Source organism: Oncorhynchus nerka, unplaced genomic scaffold (genome assembly GCF_034236695.1).
Source record: "Oncorhynchus nerka isolate Pitt River unplaced genomic scaffold, Oner_Uvic_2.0 unplaced_scaffold_1910, whole genome shotgun sequence".
NCBI lineage: Eukaryota > Metazoa > Chordata > Actinopteri > Salmoniformes > Salmonidae > Oncorhynchus > Oncorhynchus nerka.
The window spans coordinates 13,131-34,180 of NW_027039424.1; the positions used below are offsets into that span (position 1 = coordinate 13,131).

The following is a 21,050-nucleotide window of genomic DNA, read 5'->3' on the forward strand; positions in this document are numbered from 1 at the left end:
ACGTTTAGGGTTAGGATAGGGGTTATGGTAAGGGTACGTTTAGGGTTAGAATAAGGGTTATGGTAAGGGTAGGTTTAGGGTTAGAATAAGGGTAAGTTTAGGGTCAGGATAAGGGTTATGGTAAGGGTACGTTTAGGGTTAGAATAAGGGTTATGGTAAGGGTAAGTTTAGGGTTAGGATAAGGGTTATGGTAAGGGTACGTTTAGGGTCAGGATAAGGGTTATGGTAAGGGTACGTTTAGGGTTAGGATAGGGGTTATGGTAAGGGTACGTTTAGGGTTAGAATAAGGGTTATGGTAAGGGTAGGTTTAGGGTTAGAATAAGGGTAAGTTTAGGGTCAGGATAAGGGTTATGGTAAGGGTAAGTTTAGGGTCAGGATAAGGGTTATGGTAAGGGTAAGTTTAGGGTCAGGATAAGGGTTATGGTAAGGGTAAGTTTAGGGTCAGGATAAGGGTTAAGGGTACGTTTAGGGTTAGAATAAGGGTTATGGGTACGTTTAGGGTTAGAATAAGGGTTAAGGTAAGGGTACGTTTAGGGTCAGGATAAGGGTTATGGTAAGGGTAAGTTTAGGGTTAGAATAAGGGTTAAGGTAAGGGTAAGTTTAGGGTTATGGTAAGGGTAAGTTTAGGGTTAGAATAAGGGTTATGGTAAGGGTAAGTTTAGGGTTAGGATAAGGGTTAAGGTAAGGGTATGTTTAGGGTTAGAATAAGGGTTATGGTAAGGGTAAGTTTAGGGTCAGGATAAGGGTTATGGTAAGGGTACGTTTAGGGTTAGAATAAGGGTTATGGTAAGGGTACGTTTAGGGTCAGGATAAGTGTTATGGTAAGGGTAATTTTAGGGTTAGAATAAGGGTTATGGTAAGGGTAAGTTTAGGGTCAGGATAAGGGTTATGGTAAGGGTAAGTTTAGGGTTAGGATAAGGGTTAAGGTAAGGGTACGTTTAGGGTTAGAATAAGGGTTATGGTAAGGGTACGTTTAGGGTCAGGATAAGTGTTATGGTAAGGGTAATTTTAGGGTTATGGTAAGGGTAAGTTTAGGGTCAGGATAAGGGTTATGGTAAGGGTTAAGGTAAGGGTACGTTTAGGGTTAGAATAAGGGTTATGGTAAGGGTAAGTTTAGGGTCAGGATAAGGGTTATGGTAAGGGTACGTTTAGGGTTAGAATAAGGGTTATGGTAAGGGTACGTTTAGGGTCAGGATAAGGGTTATGGTAAGGGTACGTTTAGGGTTAGGATAGGGGTTATGGTAAGGGTACGTTTAGGGTTAGAATAAGGGTTATGGTAAGGGTAGGTTTAGGGTTAGAATAAGGGTAAGTTTAGGGTCAGGATAAGGGTTATGGTAAGGGTAAGTTTAGGGTCAGGATAAGGGTTATGGTAAGGGTAAGTTTAGGGTCAGGATAAGGGTTATGGTAAGGGTAAGTTTAGGATAAGGGTTAAGGGTACGTTTAGGGTTAGAATAAGGGTTATGGGTACGTTTAGGTTAGAATAAGGGTTAAGGTAAGGGTACGTTTAGGGTCAGGATAAGGGTTATGGTAAGGGTAAGTTTAGGGTTAGAATAAGGGTTAAGGTAAGGGTAAGTTTAGGGTTATGGTAAGGGTAAATTTAGGGTTAGAATAAGGGTTATGGTAAGGGTAAGTTTAGGGTTAGGATAAAGGTTAAGGTAAGGGTATGTTTAGGGTTAGAATAAGGGTTATGGTAAGGGTAAGTTTAGGGTCAGAATAAGGGTTTAGGGTTAGAATAAGGGTTATGGTAAGGGTACGTTTAGGGTCAGGATAATTGTTATGGTAAGGGTAATTTTAGGGTTAGAATAAGGGTTATTTTAAGGGTAAGTTTAGGGTCAGGATAAGGGTTATGGTAAGGGTAAGTTTAGGGTTAGGATAAGGGTTAAGGTAAGGGTACGTTTAGGGTTAGAATAAGGGTTATGGTAAGGGTAAGTTTAGGGTCAGGATAAGGGTTATGGTAAGGGTACGTTTAGGGTTAGAATAAGGGTTATGGTAAGGGTACGTTTAGGGTCAGGATAAGTGTTATGGTAAGGGTAATTTTAGGGTTATGGTAAGGGTAAGTTTAGGGTCAGGATAAGGGTTATGGTAAGGGTAAGTTTAGGGTTAGGATAAGGGTTAAGGTAAGGGTGCGTTTAGGGTTAGAATAAGGGTTATGGTAAGGGTAAGTTTAGGGTCAGGATAAGGGTTATGGTAAGGGTACGTTTAGGGTTAGAATAAGGGTTATGGTAAGGGTACGTTTAGGGTCAGGATAAGGGTTATGGTAAGGGTACGTTTAGGGTCAGGATAAGGGTTATGGTATGGGTAAGTTTAGGGTCAGGATAAGGGTTATGGTAAGGGTAAGTTTAGGGTTAGAATAAGGGTTATGGTAAGGGTAAGTTTAGGGTTAGGATAAGGGTTAAGGGTACGTTTAGGGTTAGAATAAGGGTTATGGGTACGTTTAGGGTTAGAATAAGGGTTATGGTAAGGGTAAGTTTAGGGTTAAGGTAAGGGTACGTTTAGGGTTAGAATAAGGGTTAAGGTAAGGGTACGTTTAGGGTTAGAATAAGGGTTAAGGTAAGGGTACGTTTAGGGTCAGGATAATGGTTATGGTAAGGGTAAGTTTAGGGTCAGAATAAGGGTCAAGGTAAGGGTAAGTTTAGGGTTAAGGTAAGGGTAAGTTTAGGGTCAGGATAAGGGTTATGGTAAGGGTAAGTTAGGGTTAGAATAAGGGTTAAGGTAAGGGTACGTTTAGGGTCAGAGAGAGAGGGGTTGGAGAGTGGCATGGCAGGCAGAGAGAGAGGGGTTGGAGAGTGGCATGGCAGGCAGAGAGAGAGAGGGGTTGGAGAGTGGCATGGCAGGCAGAGAGAGAGAGGGGTTGGAGTGGCATGGCAGGCAGAGAGAGAGAGGGGTTGGAGAGTGGCATTGAAGGCAGAGAGAGGGGTTGGAGAGTGGCATGGAAGGCAGAGAGAGAGAGGGGTTGGAGAGTGGCATGGAAGGCAGAGAGAGAGGGGGGTTGGAGAGTGGCATGGAAGGCAGAGAGAGAGGGGTTGGAGAGTGGCATGGAAGGCAGTGAGAGAGAGGGGATGGAGAGTGGCATGGCAGGCAGAGAGAGAGGGGTTGGAGAGTGGCATGGCAGGCAGAGAGAGAGAGGGAGAGTGGCATGGCAGGCAGAGAGAGGGAGAGTGGCATGGAAGGCAGAGAGAGAGAGGGGTTGGAGAGTGGCATGGAAGGCAGAGAGAGAGAGAGGGGGGGGGTTGGAGAGTGGCATTGCAGGCAGAGAGAGAGAGGGGGTTGGAGAGTGGCATGGAAGGCAGAGAGAAAGAGGGGTTGGAGAGTGGCATGGAAGGCAGAGAGAGAGGGGTTGGAGAGTGGCATGGCAGGCAGAGAGAGAGGGGGGTTGGAGAGTGGCATGGCAGGCAGAGAGAGAGGGGTTGGAGAGTGGCATGGAAGGCAGAGAGAGAGGGGGGTTGGAGAGTGGCATGGAAGGCAGAGAGAGAGGGGTTGGAGAGGGGCATGGAAGGCAGAGAGAGAGGGGTTGGAGAGTGGCATGGAAGGCAGAGAGAGAGGGGTTGGAGAGTGGCATGGAAGGCAGAGAGAGAGGGGTTGGAGTGTGGCATGGAAGGCAGAGAGAGAGGGGGGAGAGAGAGAGGGGGGGTTGGAGAGTGGCATGGAAGGCAGAGAGAGAGAGGGGTTGGAGAGTGGCATGGAAGGCAGAGAGAGAGGGGGTTGGAGAGTGGCATGGAAGGCAGAGAGAGAGGGGGTTGGAGAGTGGCATGGAAGGCAGAGAGAGAGAGAGGGGGGGTTGGAGAGTGGCATGGAAGGCAGAGAGAGAGAGAGAGAGTGCAGATATTCTTGGGGAAGGAGTGGCAAGTGAGATTGGAAAAGTTTGAGGAGAGAGAGAGGCGGCGAGTGGAGAGTATGAGTGTGGAATATGTGTGTGGCTATTTCTGGGTGTACACAGTTTAAGTGGTTTCAGATTTCTCATCCTACTTCACACAGGCTCAGAATATACTACTGTGTCCGTGAGAAGCAGGGCTATTGCTCAAGTCCATGTAGAATAAGAGCACCTCCTCCCAGCTGCCCACTGCTCTGAGGCTAGGAAACACTGTTACCACCGATAAATCCACTATATTTGAGAATTTCAATAAGCATTTCTCTACGGCTGGCCATGCTTTCCACCTGGCTACACCTACCCCGGTCAACTGCTCGGCACCCTCCACAGCAACCCGCCCAAGCCCCCACCATTTCTCCCTCACCCAAATCCAGATAGCTGATGTTCTGAAAGAGCTGCAAAATCTGGACCCCTACAAATCAGCCGGGCTAGACAATGTGGACCCTCTCTTTCTAAAATTATCTGCCGAAATGGTTGCAACCCCTATTACTAGCCTGTTCAACCTCTCTTTCGTATCGTCTGAGATTCCCAAAGATTTGGAAAGCTGCCGTGGTCATCCCCCTCTTCAAAGGGTTAACAAACAGATCACCGACCATTTCGAATCCCACCATACCTTCTCCGCTGTGCAATCTGGTTTCAGAGCTGGTCATGGGTGCACCTCAGCCACGCTCAAGGTCCTAAACGATATCATAACCGCCATCGATAAGAGACATTACTGTGCAGCCGTATTCATCGACCTGGCCAAGGCTTTCGACTCTGTCATTCACAACATTCTTATTGGCAGACTCGACTGCCTTGGTTTCTCAAATGATTGCCTCGCCTGGTTTACCAACTACTAGTTCAGTGTGTCAAATCGGAGGGCCTGTTGTCCAGACCTCTGGCCGTCTCTATGGGGTGCCACAGGGTTCAATTCTCGGGCCGACTCTCTTCTCTGTATACATCAATGATGTAGCTCTTGCTGCTGGTGATTCTCTGATCCACCAATACACAGACGACACCATTTTGTATACCTCTGGCCCTTCTTTGGACACTGTGTTAACTAACCTCCAGACGAGCTTCAATGCCATACAACTCTCCTTCCGTGGCCTCCAACTGCTCTTAAACGCAAGTAAACTAAATGCATGCTATTCAATCGATCACTGCCCGCACCTGCCCTCCATCATCACTACTTTGGACAGCTCTGACTTAGAATACGTGGACAACTACAAATACCTAGGTGTCTGGTTAGACTGTAAACTCTCCTTCCAGACTCGCATTAAGCATCTCCAATCCTAAATTAAATCTAGAATTGGCTTCCTATATCGCAACAAAGCATACTTCATTCATGCAGCTAAACATACCCTCGTAAAACTGACCATCCTACCGATCCTCGACTTCTGCAATGTCATTATAAATTAGCCTCCAACACTCTACTCAACAAATTGGATACAGTCTATCACAGTGCCATCTGTTTTGTCACCAAAACCCCATATACTACCCACCACTGTGACCTGTACGCTCTCGTTGGTTGGCCCTCGCTTTATACTCGTCGCCAAACCCACTGGCTACAGGTTATCTACAAGTTTCTGCTAGGTAAAGCCCCGCCTTATCTCAGCTCACTGGTCACCATAGCAGCACACACTCGTAGCACGCGCTCCAGCAGGTATATCTCACTGGTCACCCCCAAAGCCAATTCCTCCTTTGGTCACCTGTCAATGACTGGAACGAACTGCAAAAATCACTGAAGCTGGAGACTCATATCTCTCTCACTAGCTTTAAGCAGCAGCTGTCAGAGTAGCTCACAGACCACTGCACCTGTACATAGCCCATCTGTAAACAGCCCATCCAATCTACCTCATCCCCATACTGTATTTATTTATTTATCTTGCTCCTTTGCACCCCAGAATCTCTACTTGCACATTAATCTTCTGCACATCTACCATTCCAGTGTTTAATTGCTATATTGTAATGACTACGCCACTATGGCCTATTTATTGCCTTTAACTCCCTTATCTTACCTCATTTGCACTCACTGTATATAGACGTTTTGTTTAGTTCTTTCTACTGTATTATTGACTGTATGTTTTGTTTGTCCATGTGTAACTCTGTGTTGTTGTATGTGTCGGAATTGCTATGCTTTATCTTGGCCAGGTCGCAATTGTAAATGAGAACTAGTTCTCAACTAGCCTACCTGGTTAAATAAAGGTGAAATAAATGTAAAAATAAAAATGCAAGCCATTTCAATATACGGTGTCCACACATTTATGTTGTCAGACAGAACCAGTACCTCACAGGTTCGCTAAGCAGGGAACTTCAGCTTCCTATTGGAATCCAGCCAGAGTGAGGATAGCCAACAATTAGAATGTTTGTTCACCCCCCAATCTGCATTCAGAATGATTGACAGGGTTAGAGAGATAAATACATTAGACTCCCTTAACCATCTAACACTAACTACTCAAACAACCATTTCAGTAACAGGTGCAATAAATCCAACTAACAGATTATTAGTTTAGGAACATGTTTGTTATTAATCTGTGTGTAGCATGAGATTAATTGTATCAATAAATGCACATGTAAAAACACATAGAAACAAAAACATTCTAAAAATCAAACTGTACTAGAGCATGCTGGGAAATATGATAATGATGAGTGAGTGTGGTTTTGCCAGCTAGACCAGCTTGGTCACCAGCATCACCAGCTTGTCCAGCTAGCCTAACCAGTTAGACCAGCTGTAAAAAAAAAAAAAATGTGATTTGATTTGACTGACAGGAATATCAAACCTACATGCTTCACAGAGGGAGGCCAGTGTCAGAAACAGCTGGACATCACAGTTTATAGTGAGTGATGTTTCTCTCTAGTGGGTTTTTTTTTCCCCTTTTTCCTGGTATCCAAATTGGTAGTTACAGTCTTGTCCCATCGCTGTATCTCCGTACTAACTCAGGAGAGGCGAAGGTCGAGAGCCGTGCATCCTCTGAAAACACTACCCAACCAAGTCGCACTGCTTCTTGACACAATGCCCACTTAACCTGGAAGCCAGCTGCACCAATGTGTCGGAGGAAACACCTGGCGACTGTGTCAGCATACACTGCTCCCGGCCCGCCACAGGAGTCGCTAGTGCATGATGGGACAAGAACATCCCTGCCAGCCAAACCCCACTCCTAACCTGGACGACGCTGAGCCAATTGTGCGCCGCGCCATGGGTCTCCCGGTCGCGGCCCGGCTGCGACAGATCCTGGACTCGAACCCAGAATCTTAGGTGGCACAGCCAGCACTGCAATACTACTCGGGAGGCCCCTTCACTGGTGTTTCTGAATGTTTACTGCAGTATGACTCTGCACTGTTTAATCAGTGTGTGTGTGTGTGTGTGTGTGTGTGTGTGTTTCCATTCCTCCACAGAGCTTTCAGACTGTGTGTCCATCAGCTATTTGCTGCAGCCTCCACCCTCTGGTCTAATGGTTGAAGGGGGATCAGGACCAGCTAGTGTGGTGACCATGGAGTTGAGGGGGATCAGGACCAGCTAGTGTGGTGACCATGGAGTTGAGGGGGATCAGGACCAGCTAGTGTGGTGACCCATGGAGTTGAGGGGCATCAGGACCAGCTACAGTGTGGTGACCATGGAGTTGAGGGGGATCAGGACCAGCTACAGTGTGGTGACCATGGAGTTGAGGGGGATCAGGACCAGCTACATTGTGGTGACCCATGGAGTTGAGGGGGATCAGGACCAGCTACAGTGTGGTGACCATGGAGTTGAGGGGGATCAGGACCAGATACAGTGTGGTGACCATGGAGTTGAGGGGGATCAGGACCAGCTACAGTGTGGTGACCATGGAGTTGAGGGGGATCAGGACCAGCTACAGTGTGGTGACCATGGAGTTGAGGGGGATCAGGACCAGCTAGTGTGGTGACCATGGAGTTGAGGGGGATCAGGACCAGCTAATGTGGTGACCATGGAGTTGAGGGGGATCAGGACCAGCTACAGTGTGGTGACCATGGAGTTGAGGGGGATCAGGACCAGCTACAGTGTGGTGACCATGGAGTTGAAGGGGATCAGGACCAGCTACAGTGTGGTGACCATGGAGTTGAGGGGGATCAGGACCAGCTACAGTGTGGTGACCATGGAGTTGAGGGGGATCAGGACCAGCTACAGTGTGGTGACCATGGAGTTGAGGGGGATCAGGACCAGCTACAGTGTGGTGACCAAGGTACTGCTCTCATTGACAGCCTCACTGTGACCTTCTACAGGCGCCAAGAGTGTTGAACAGACAACTATACACACAAACAGCCATTTCATTTGGGGGGTGTGACAGCTTTTTCTGAGGACTTCTTCCCTCGTCTTGGTGATGATTTGATTGTGACTGACAGGAAGATCAAACCTTCGTGCTTCACAGAGGGAGGCCAGTGTCAGAAACAGCTGGACTTTACAGTTTATAGTGACAGCAGCTGTTTCTGGAGGACTTCTTCCTTAGTAGTGGTGATGATGAGGCCCTGTTCTGGAGTTCTGGAGTTCTGGAGTTCTGGTGTTCAACCTCAATCAAAAAAAAAGCTATTATGCATTGAAACAACTTCACACTCAAACATTACAATGTTTGGTTTATGGCCCCTCAAAGATAATATTTGCTTATGATCAGCTTATATACTACTTCCCCAAGTCAGATTCAGCATGGGTCTACAATACTTCTATATTGTTAGAGTATTGGTACATAGCAGAAAAACGCTCTGAGCCTGATTTAGATATAGTCGACATGATAACTTTTCAGCTAGCTAGCTAGAAGGCGTGGTAGACGATGGAATGAACACACGTCAGTCCAATCAAAGTAACCGGAGAAAATACGTTGACGTATTAGTGGCTGATGACCTCAAGCCTTATTGGACTGGCATTGCCAATGTAACTATGGCAGCACCCAAGTGCGCAGAAGTTGCCTGTTTTTTTTGTTTGCTAACTGATATGATATAATGTTTGGAGGTGTAACTTGTAGGAGGCGTGGCCTTAAAAATCGCTCGCTGTGAACACCAGTGGGAGGAAGTGTCAACGCCAAATTGTCTGGTATGTTGACAATAAAGATGAAACTTGTACGTTGCCAGTTCTGTAGTCTTAATGAGACTGACTTAAAATCACGCGATACCAAAGAGAACGTTAGGGTTCTATTTTCAAGACAGTGAACATTTTATCACGATATTGTGACACGAATGAATGGCAGAATTAGGTGTACTTACTCTTTCTCTCTCTTACCCTCTATCCTTTATCTCTAACTTTTATTTTATTTTTTTATCTCTCTTACAATAGCTTACAGGGGGATATCCGGGGGGCTTGAGGTACCGGAACGCATGAGAAAAAAAAGTGTCAACCACAAAGTAGCAGCGCAGCAGAGTAAACAGCCAAGTAGCCTACTATATATGGTGGTGAAACGGACAGCGCGCTTCAAGGTGATGATTCCTTCAAACCATTTTAGACGTCACTACTGAACACCCGTCATACGCATAGCCTATACCAGGGGTAGTCAACTCTGACCCTACGAGGTCCGGAGCCTGCTGGTTTTCTGTCCTGCCTGATAATTGATTGCACACACCAGGTGTAAATCATTCCCTGATTAGAAGGGAACCATTTTTAAAATCTACAGTGGAACTGGCTTCAAGATCCAGAGTTGAGTTTGAGGGGCCTATAGTATGCCAACCTACTCGAGTTTAGCTGTGGGGCTTAAACAAGTCTGAATTTCTTATAGCCTAATTTTCGAGACATCAATATTGAGCAACATGTTTAGACAGTTATTGCAGAACAAGGGCCATATGCACATGAACACACACAGCTGTGGGCCTTACAACAAATCAATGTAACAGTAGAACAAATATCAGAATATAACTTCAAATAAAATAAATCAATGTAGACTACAGCAGAACACACACTCTGCTGTGGGCCTTACAACACATCAATGTAACAGTAGAACAAATATCACAGTATCAGAATATAACTTCAATCATTGTAGACTACAGCAGAACACACATGAGGATATATCGGCCTCGTTCTGTTATAATATGAAGCACGTTCATGTTAACTTCACAGTACACAACTGTGTTCCTGTCTTAGTTTTCTCAACCTTCCCACAATGCCTTTCCACATGTCAAGTCTATTTAACTCCTGACAGTCAATGTATTGTGACTGTGACATGTATCCTCTTTGTAAGTCTGTTCGAAAGACTTAATTTTGAGTGTTTACTATAAGCTGGATGTACTCTTTAGCTTGGTCTACAATACTTGCTGCCACTAAATGCACCTTGGTTCGGGATGTTCCATTTCTTGCTCAAAGCCATTGTAAGGCTGTCAGGAAGACTGCATATTTTCTTTCTCTCTGTTGGATCTAGTCAACTTCCTGCCTTCCTGCAGATTCACTTCCTCTGTTTAGCTCCCCGGCGACTGGACCAACATGACCTTTACCATGGAGACACCGTGAACTTAATTGATCGGGGAATATGAGAAAATATCAATAGAATGTGTTTTTCAGGGGTTTCAGAGAGAAACACCAATGATTCTTTCATTCTGGTTCTGTTTGATTAAAGTGACACCTCTAACCTAAACAACACTCTATTATAGACTACTGTCCTGATCTGGGTCACTGTTATTGTTACTGTTTGATGAAAGACACCTCTAACCTAAACAACACTCTATTATAGACTACTGTCCTGATCTGGGTCACTGTTACTGTTTGATTAAAGTGACACCTCTAACCTAAACAACACTCCATTATAGACTACTGGGTCACTGTTACTGTTTGATGAGAGACACCTCTAACCTAAACAACACTCTATTATAGACTACTGTCCTGATCTGGGTCACTGTTACTGTTTGATGAAAGACACCTCTAACCTAAACAACACTCTATTATAGACTACTGTCCTGATCTGGGTCACTGTTACTGTTTGATTAAAGTGACACCTCTAACCTAAACAACACTCTATTATAGACTACTGTCCTGATCTGGGTCACTGTTACTGTTTGATGAGAGACACCTCTAACCTAAACAACACTCTATTATAGACTACTGTCCTGATCTGGGTCACTGTTACTGTTTGATTAAAGTGACACCTCTAACCTAAACAACACTCTATTATAGACTACTGTCCTGATCTGGGTCACTGTTACTGTTTGATGAAAGACACCTCTAACCTAAACAACACTCTATTATAGACTACTGTCCTGATCTGGGTCACTGATACTGTTTGATGAAAGACACCTCTAACCTAAACAACACTCTATTATAGACTACTGTCCTGATCTGGGTCACTGATACTGTTTGATGAAAGACACCTCTAACCTAAACAACACTCTATTATAGACTACTGTCCTGATCTGGGTCACTGATACTGTTTGATGAAAGACACCTCTAACCTAAACAACACTCCATTATAGACTACTGTCCTGATCTTCACTGATACTGTTTGATGAAAGACACCTCTAACTAAACTCTCTACTGTCCTCTCTCTCTCTCTCTCTCTCTCTCTCTCTCTCTCTCTCTCTCTCACTCACTCACTCACTCACTCACTCACTCACTCACTCACTCACTCACACACACATATATATATATAGATTGGACACCAGTGTCAGTGATAGAATTATGTGTGTGACAATGCAGATGTTGGTTGACTGGTTGATATCTGCCCTGCTGCCTCTATACCCTCTTCCTCTCCACCCCTGCCCTCTATCCTCTCCTATTGTCCCATACACTAATCTATACTCTTATTTATGCTTTGGGCGAGTGCACTGCAGTTCTCCCTCGAGTTCGTGACCCCGACTATGAATATCACTGCTGTAGATAATAGAAGACTCAGAGAGAGAGAGAGAGAGGAGGAAGAGGAGGGGTCGTTGGGGCGTTACTTTCACTTTCAACGAGCGCATTTCTTCTTCAGCTCGTCGAACAGAACAGCGGAATACTTCGCCGAGGGACGTTCGTTTGAGTGACGTTCGTTTGATGGACAATGGCGATTTTCATTGGTCTACTTATTTCATCATTGTCTCTGTATTGTGACTTCATCGGTAAGTTAGACTTCTGTCTAATTCCACAACCCTGTGGCGGAATTAAGTTGAGTTTAATAGTTTAGGTATTTTTTCTGTTTTGTTTCCTTAAACAAATGTTGGTACTGTGCATTTGATTTCAAGTATTTTAGATAACTAATGACTGACAGTGAATGGTTGAATTCTTTCCCTCCTGCCATGGTTCAATGACGTACTAAATTCCATGTGTGTGTAGTTGTTAGTGGTGCGCAGGTCAGCTGTTTGTTCAACCGCACCCGCCCGGAATTGCTAATAACCCATCCACAACAACCCGACTAGATGTGATAAAGTGAAAATCTGAGGGCCGCACCCAACCCTAACCCGCAAATATAGAAAATATGCAATAGGCTACAGTCAAAGAGAGCGGAACGATTTTTTTTGACAGGGGGAGTAGTTTTTTTATAAACCTGATTTAGATTTAAATGATCATTTCCTACATTTTGGTAGGCTATTTGTTCGTCGACTATTCTATAATTAGATGCATGTAGCTTCTCCTTTGTCATTATATGTTGACCTAGAATACTACATAAACCCTTGATCAACATAATAATGTAATAGATCGATAGAATGAACGCTTCAATCTAGTTGACATCCGTAAAGTTCCCGCTGTCATCTTTCGCAGAGCGAAGACGTTTAGGGACCGGCGAGAAAATACAATGACGCAACAAAAATAAAACGGAAAAGATTTTCTGTGCAAAATGTCCAAATTACATCAATTTGACCGGTTGTAAAGGAGAAAGAAAGCTGTGAAAATGAAACCCAATATGTTTCTGATGAGATTGCAGTTCGGCTTTTATGTGGTTGAAATACTATCAGGTTTTATGATGTTTAATGATGAAGACGGCACCTCTACAGATGGTATCTAACGGAGCTTTGTATTCTCTCAAGAAGGCAGAAATAAAGAATTCGTATTTCTACGCTCCTGTTTCCAAGTCCACATTTTGTCAACATTTGGTGTATCATTTTACTGCAAGACATGCTTAGTTCTGCAAGAGTTCATATTATGGCTATATGAGAAGTTATAGACCTACCAACAGATTTCCGTTTCCATGTCAACAGATGTCATAGTAATACATCTGAACAGAAGGCTGCAGTTCCCTTGATGTGCCATAGCCCCTATTTCCATGTAATACATCTGAACAGAAGGCTGCAGTTCCCTTGATGTGCCATAGCCCCATGTCCATGTAATACATCTGAACAGAAGGCTGCAGTTCCCTTGATGTGTCATAGCCCCTATTTCCATGTAATACATCTGAACAGAAGGCTGCAGTTCCCTTGATGTGTCATAGCCCCTATTTCCATGTAATACATCTGAACAGAAGGCTGCAGTTCCCTTGATGTGTCATAGCCCCTATTTCCATGTAATACATCTGAACAGAAGGCTGCAGTTCCCTTGATGTGCCATAGCCCCATGTCCATGTAATACATCTGAACAGAAGGCTGCAGTTCCCTTGATGTGTCATAGCCCCATGTCCATGTAATACATCTGAACAGAAGGCTGCAGTTCCCTTGATGTCGCTCTGGATAAGAGCGTCTGCTAAATGACTTAAATGTAAATGTAAATAGCCCCTATTTCCATGTAATACATCTGAACAGAAGGCTGCAGTTCCCTTGATGTGTCATAGCCCCTATTTCCATGTAATACATCTGAACAGAAGGCTATTTGAAGTCCCGTCTTGTGACTGTCGAATATATATATTACCTCCCAATCATCTCTTTTACCACTTCTTTTCCAAACGTTACTTTTCTGGCTCTCCTTTCTCTTTATTTTTCAACTTGCCCTTCGCAGCATTTCGTCTTATTTAATTAAACTTCGACAATGTCCCTTTTTGCCCTCCGTGGATTGACGTTAACTTTTGCTGCCAAAAGCACTATTTGCCGATTGTCCGTTTCGGCTATTTGCCGATTGTCCGTTTCGGCTATTTGCCGATTGTCCGTTTCGGCTATTTGGCAAGTGTGCAGTTAAGCTCTAAAGTTTAGGCTTATACACTAATACCAGATAGCCTAAAACAATGAAAGAAAAACCTCCATTTAGTCTGTATAAAGTGCACAAGATTTATACATTTATAGATTTATTTAAGCTATACTTCCTCTTTTTTCAACCCACTCAACCCGCCCTTCAGCCACACACAATTTAATGACCATATGAGTCAACACGTGCATCACTAGTGTGTGCGGTATGTGTGTATGCGTGTGCATGTTGCTCTTCGTGTGTGTGTGTGGCAACTTCTGGGTTATGGAGTGTAACATGTAGTTGATTAACATACAGATAGATATAAACATGAGACAATAATATCGTCCTGTTTGGTTTGAACAATAAAATCAACATTAACAGAACAATAAAGTTTTCACTTGTCCTTGGTCTTCCAGATGCTGAGTGCCTGGTGATCAGTCCTGCCAGGCTGGTGGTGAAGTATGGAGACCCAGCCTCCTCTAACTGCAGCTCAGATACCCCTGTAGAGATGGGCTGGGAAGCCACCCAGGGAGGAGTTGGTCTAACAGACAACAAGGTGAAGATCCTAAACTGGAAGGCGGACCGGTAAGAGAGGCAGACACAGCTGAGACTTTTAAAACTTGTAAAAAACAACAACACCTTTTTAGTTTGACTTTAATGTTATTTAGCTTCGATGGTCTTTAATGAGGTTTTACTGTTATTTTATAAATTTATTCATCGCTTGTATTTCCTTCTGTTTTTTTTTTTTTTCATTGATTTATTTTAAATACACTTTAAATATTTCATTTGTTTTGACAGTGTGACTGACTGGAAGATCAAACCTTCATGCTTCACAGAAGGAGGCCAGTGTCAGAAACAGCTGAACATCACAGTTTATAGTGAGTGACATCTCTCTCTTATCTTCTCTGGTGTTTCTGAATGTATTCTTAGTGTGGCTCTGCACTGTTAATCACTGTGTTTCCATTCCTCCACAGAGCTTCCAGACAGTGTCTCCATCAGCTACAGGAAGTACCCTGATCCGATGGTTGAGGGGCATCAGTACCTGCTGCAGTGTCTTGTCCAGAACATCGCTCCTATTGGGAGCCTCAGGGTGACCTTCTTCAAAGTCTCTACCACTGGTGAACGGACAGAATTAGACACACAACAGAAATCCAAGGACAACATCAAGACACCAGAGAATGGGACCTACACCCTGGACTTCACCCCTGGTAGTGTTGACGACGGGGCCCAGTTGTTGTGTTCAGCCATGTTGGATCTGGGACCAGAGGGACCCCAACCTCCTCCTGTAATGGACTCAAACTGCCTCAACACCAACGTGCACTGTGAGTCCTTCTGGTTCTCTGTCTACACACATTTAGTACAACAGTTAGTTAGATACCAGACGAGTCATGACGTTGACAGATGTTGTTTTCACTTCATTTTCTCTCATTAATCAACTTGTTTCTCATCTCTCTTTATCGCTCATTAATCAACTTGTTTCTCATCTCTCTTTATCTCTCATTAATCAACTTGTTTCATCTCGTTCCCCCCCAGACAAGCCTCAGATCACTAGTCCTGGATGTTTCTCCATGAGCATCACGGAGGCGACACCCTATCACTTAACTGTAGTGCAAATGGTAACCCTGCCCCCTCCTACAATTGGTTGCTCCCCCATGCCGACCCCAACACCATGGAAGAGAGATCCGTAGTGACCATCACCAACATAGCCAAGTCTCACTCTGGAGATTACACCTGCATCGCCAGAAACACCCTGGGAAAAAGCACCTGTACTGTTAACGTGGAAGTCACAGGTGAGATGGATGGATGATTGGTAGGTTTGTTGAAAGATTGGTTGGATGGCTGGTAAGTTGGAAGATTGATTGGTTGTTAGGTTAGTTGGATGATAGTTTGGTTGGTAGGTTGATAGATTCGGTCGTCCATCGGTCTTGGTCTGTCGAGAAGGTCCTGTTATGGAAAAATATATATATGTTAAAAATGAAACAATAGAATTCACACATGGTATAATGAAAAACCTCTGTGACCGCGCTCTCCTTGTAATGACAAGCCCTCCTATTACCTCTGTGACCGCGCTCTCCTTGTAATGACAAGCCCTCCTATTACCTCTGTGACCGCGCTCTCCTTGTAATGACAAGCCCTCCTATTACCTCTGTGACCTCCTTGCAAGCTCTCCTTGTAATGACAAGCCCTCCTATTACCTCTGTGACCGCGCTCTCCTTGTAATGACAAGCCCTCCTATTACCTCTGTGACCGCGCTCTCCTTGTAATGACAAGCTCTCCTATTACCTCTGTGACCGCGCTCTCCTTGTAATGACAAGCTCTCCTATTACCTCTGTGACCGCGCTCTCCTTGTAATGACAAGCCCTCCTATTTCCTCTGTGACCGCGCTCTCCTTGTAATGAAAAGCCCTCCTATTTCCTCTGTGACCGCGCTCTCCTTGTAATGACAAGCCCTCCTATTACCTCTGTGACCGCGCTCTCCTTGTAATGACAAGCCCTCCTCTCCTAACCTGTGACCGCGCTCTCCTTGTAATGACAAGCTCTCCTATTACCTCTGTGACCGTGACTCTCCTTGTAATGACAAGCTCTCCTATTACCTCTGTGACCGCGCTCTCCTTGTAATGACAAGCTCTCCTATTACCTCTGTGACCGCGCTCTCCTTGTAATGACAAGCCCTCCTATTTCCTCTGTGACCGCGCTCTCCTTGTAATGAAAAGCCCTCCTATTACCTCTGTGACCGCGCTCTCCTTGTAATGACAAGCTCTCCTATTACCTCTGTGACCGCCCTCTCCTTGTAATGACAAGCCCAATACAAGCACTGTGATGTTGACATTCCAGGTGTGTTTATGTTATATTCGATGTGTCCCCCCCCCATATACTGCTAACATAGAGCAGGTCAACTCTGACCTCATGACTATACGATGTGCCCCCCATATACTGCTAACATAGAGCAGGTCAACTCTGACCTCATGACTATACGATGTGTCCCCCCATATACTGCTAACATAGAGCAGGTCAACTCTGACCTCATGACTATACGATGTGTCCCCCCCCCATATACTGCTAACATAGAGCAGGTCAACTCTGACCTCATGACTATACGATGTGCCCCCCCATATACTGCTAACATAGAGCAGGTCAACTCTGACCTCATGACTATACGATGTGTCTATTCTGTAGTTGAATTGTGAATAATTCTCCCCCCCCCCACATACTGCTAACATAGAGCAGGGTTCTCCAACCCTGTTCCTGGAGAGCTACCCTCCTGTAGGTTTTTAACTCCAACCCTGTTCCTGGAGAGCTACCCTCCTGTAGGTTTTAACTCCAACCCTGTTCCTGGAGAGATGCCCTCCTGAAGGTTTAAACTCCAACCCTGTTCCTGATTAACACTGATGTAGTCTCTGATAGGGCAGCAGTAACACTGATGTAGTCTCTGATAGGGCAGCACTAACACTGATGTAGCCTCTGATAGGGCAGCAGTAACACTGGTGTAGTCTCTGATAGGGCAGCACTAACACTGATGTAGTCTCTGATAGGGCAGCACTAACACTGATGTAGTCTCTGATAGGGCAGCAGTAACACTGATGTAGTCTGATAGGGCAGCACTAACACTGATGTAGTCTCTGATAGGGCAGCACTAACACTGATGTAGTCTCTAACACTGATGTAGTCTCTGATAGGGCAGCACTAACACTGATGTAGTCTCTGATAACACTGATGTAGTCTCTGATAGGGCAGCACTAACACTGATGTAGTCTCTGATAGGGCAGCACTAACACTGATGTAGTCTCTGATAGGGCAGCACTAACACTGATGTAGTCTCTGATAGGGCAGCACTAACACTGATGTAGTCTCTGATAGGGCAGCACTAACACTGATGTAGTCTCTGATAGGGCAGCACTAACACTGATGTAGTCTCTGATAGGGCAGCACTAACACTGATGTAGTCTCTGATAGGGCAGCACTAACACTGATGTAGTCACAGCAAACACTGATGTAGTCTCTGATAGGGCAGCAGTAACACTGATGTAGTCTCTAATAGGGCATTATTAACACTGATGTAGTCTCTGATAGGGCAGCACTAACACTGATGTCGTCTCTGATAGGGCAGCAGATAACTCCCTCGGGTAGATAACGTCGGTAGTCCAGTTGTGAAGGCCTGGTGGGGAGGATAGCTCCCTCGGGTAGATAACGTCGGTAGTCCAGTTGTGAAGGCCTGGTGGGGAGGATAGGTGATTGTAGCCCAGGAGTGACTGATGGAACTCTTCAGCTGGCTAGCTCCGGAATAATTGATGTTTGCTCCGGAATCGACGTAAGCCGATAGTCACACGGATAGCAGCTAGCTAGCTGCGAGATCCAGGTATAAATGTCCAGAGTTAGTGGTTGAAATCCGGGGACATGGAGAGAAAAATAGGTCCGGTATGTTCCGAGCTGCGCCGTACAAAACTGGCGATAGATTTTCGAGCTAAAGGATAGCTGATGACCACAAACTGTGGTTAGCTGAATACTAACGATTAGCCAGTAAAGAAGCTAACTAGCTTCTGATTAGCTTCAGGCTAGCTTCTGGATTATCTTCTGGCTAGCTTCTGGATTAGCTTCTGGCTAGCTTCTGGTTAGCTTCTGGATTAGCTTCTGGCTAGCTTCTGGTTAGCTTCTGGATTAGCTTCTGGCTAGCTTCTGGTTAGCTTCTATGGAGGATTACAGATTTGAGGTAAATAATACTTTATTTTTTTATAAATATAAATTGGTGAGGCGGGTTGCAGGAGAGTGTTTTGAAGATGAGTTTATGGAAAATAAAACATATATATAAAAAGGTATGCGAAGAAAGTTGTAAATATATACATATATATATACGGACAAGGACAAAAGACGTCTAAACTGCTATGCCATCTTGGAGCAGAGGAAGGATGCAATGCTCATTTCCTCTCTCTGTTCCGTTAAACTTTGGGGTGGTAGTCTTGGTAACGGTAGGTCATATGCAAAACCACTTCAGTGTAAAAAAAAAAATGAATCTGAGCATCCTTGTATATGGAGTATGGGAATTGTATCAGGATTGAGATCCACATATGAATGTAGTTTAAATCAAAACTGAAAAGATAAACTCATGTCGTTTTTTGAGCTGTTGACATATTGGGGGGAAAAAAATCAGATATATATCAGGCATGCCAATTTATTGTCAAATGATCAGAATTGGGTTGCCTGTGTAAACGCAGCCTAAACGTCTGTTTCCCTCCTCAGGAGCTTCCTGTCAGACTGCTGGAAGTGCCTTGGTGGCTGTGCTGCTCCTCCAACTCATTCATTGGCTTTAAGACCACTTCCTGAACCCACTGATTGGCTGAATACATGTGCTTTTATTTTTTTCTTCTTCAAAATCCCTAACTGTGATTGGTGGCTGTCTGTCCACTTTCTGCTAACTATTGATTAATTTTTTTTTAAATTATTGATTGATTGATAACCATGACAACAATACTTTGATAATATTACCTTGTAACTTTATGATTTTGCCTTAAATCAACAGTTTGGATCCACCTACACATTAAAGGGTTTTTCTTTATTCGTACTATTTTCTACATTGTAGAATAACAGTGAAGACATCAACTATTATGCTGTACCAATAGTAGGACACACCTACTATTCCATGGTTTCCATGGTTTCTATATATGTATATGTATATGTGTATATGTATATATATTTATCATGGATTTAATTCATTTTACACCTACTATTCCATGGTTTCTATATGTGTATATATATCATGGATTTAATTCATTTTACAGTGTTATTGCCTGTGTTTTATTTCACTATCTCTGACCATTCGTGATCTTCGTCAGCTATGACACATAATACTTCACTTCACATTTCCTTATTAAGTGTTATGGTGTCAGATAACATACAATGAAACTAGACTTTTGTTAATATACAAATGACCTTGTTCCAGATGAGGATGTTGTTCTGCACTAGTGTGTCAATAGCAGGACATCTTTGACTCTAGATTACACCTACTAATCATATTACATTGTTTGGTGGGTATGTTGTTCTGCACTAGTGTGTCAATAGCAGGGCATCTTTGACTCTGGATTACACCTACTAAACATATTACATTGTTTGGTGGGTATGTTGTTCTGCACTAGTGTGTCAATAGCAGGGCATCTTTGACTCTGGATTACACCTACTAATCATATTACATTGTTTGGTGGGTATGTTGTTCTGCACTAGTATGTCAATAGCAGGGCATCTTTGACTCTAGATTACACCTACTAATCATATTACATTGTTTGGTGGGTATGTTGTTCTGCACTAGTGTGTCAATAGCAGGGCATCTTTGACTCTGGATTACACCTACTAAACATATTACATTGTTTGCCAGATCAGACGTTGTATATTATTCTAATCATCCGAATGTTCATTGTAGGCAGTTGCTTTCATTTCAGAGCGTCTAATTTGTAAACGTTTTGACTGTATTAAATGATAATTTTGTCGATTCCGTGGGGCCATGTGCACATGAACACACACTCTGCTGTGGGGGCCATTACTGGGGCCATGTGCACATGAACACACACTCTGCTGTGGGGGCCATTACTGGGGCCATGTGCACATGAACACACACTCTGCTGTGGGGGCCATTACTGGGGCCATGTGCACTAACACACACTCTGCTGTGGGGGCCATTACTGGGGCCATGTGCACATGAACACACACTCTGCTGTGGGGGCCATTACTGGGGCCATGTGCACATGAACACACACTCTGCTGTGGGGGCCATTACTGGGGCCATGTGCACTAACACACACTCTGCTGTGGGGGCCATTACTGGGGCCTGTGCACTAACACACACTCTGCTGTGGGGGCCATTACTCATCCATGTGCACTAACACACACTCTGCTGTGGGGGCCATTACTGGTGCCATGAACACTTGAACACTTGCTGTGTAACACACACTCTGCTGTAACACACACTCTGCTGTAACACACTCTCTGCTGTAGGGCCTTACCAGACATCACTGTAACACACACTCTGCTGTAGGGCCTTACCAGACATCACTGTAACACACACTCTGCTGTAGGGCCTTACCAGACATCACTGTAACACACACTCTGCTGTCAGGGCCTTACCAGACATCACTGTAACACAACTCTGCTGGGGCACTTACCAGACATCACTGTAACCACACTCTGCTGTAGGGCCTTACCAGACATCACTGTAACACAC

At 44.4% G+C, this 21,050-nt stretch overlaps 1 protein-coding gene and 1 long non-coding RNA gene across 2 annotated transcripts; one reads left to right on the forward strand and one right to left on the reverse strand.

The window, feature by feature from the left end:
- Positions 1–6,591: 6,591 nt before the first annotated feature.
- On the reverse strand, positions 6,592–13,187 carry LOC135567638 (uncharacterized). Its single transcript, XR_010462379.1, has 2 exons — positions 12,922–13,187; positions 6,592–8,373 (listed from the first exon to the last, which is right to left on the reverse strand). It is a non-coding gene; the product is annotated as an uncharacterized LOC135567638 (long non-coding RNA).
- On the forward strand, positions 11,721–20,321 carry LOC135567637 (uncharacterized). The gene is made up of 6 exons (XM_065014940.1): positions 11,721–11,872; positions 14,261–14,429; positions 14,643–14,722; positions 14,819–15,166; positions 15,378–15,634; positions 19,079–20,321. The coding sequence occupies exons 1-5, from the start codon at positions 11,815–11,817 to the stop codon at positions 15,530–15,532; spliced, it is 810 nt and encodes a 269-aa protein (XP_064871012.1). The 5' UTR covers positions 11,721–11,814; the 3' UTR covers positions 15,533–15,634; positions 19,079–20,321.
- The last annotated feature ends 729 nt before the right edge of the window (positions 20,322–21,050 follow it).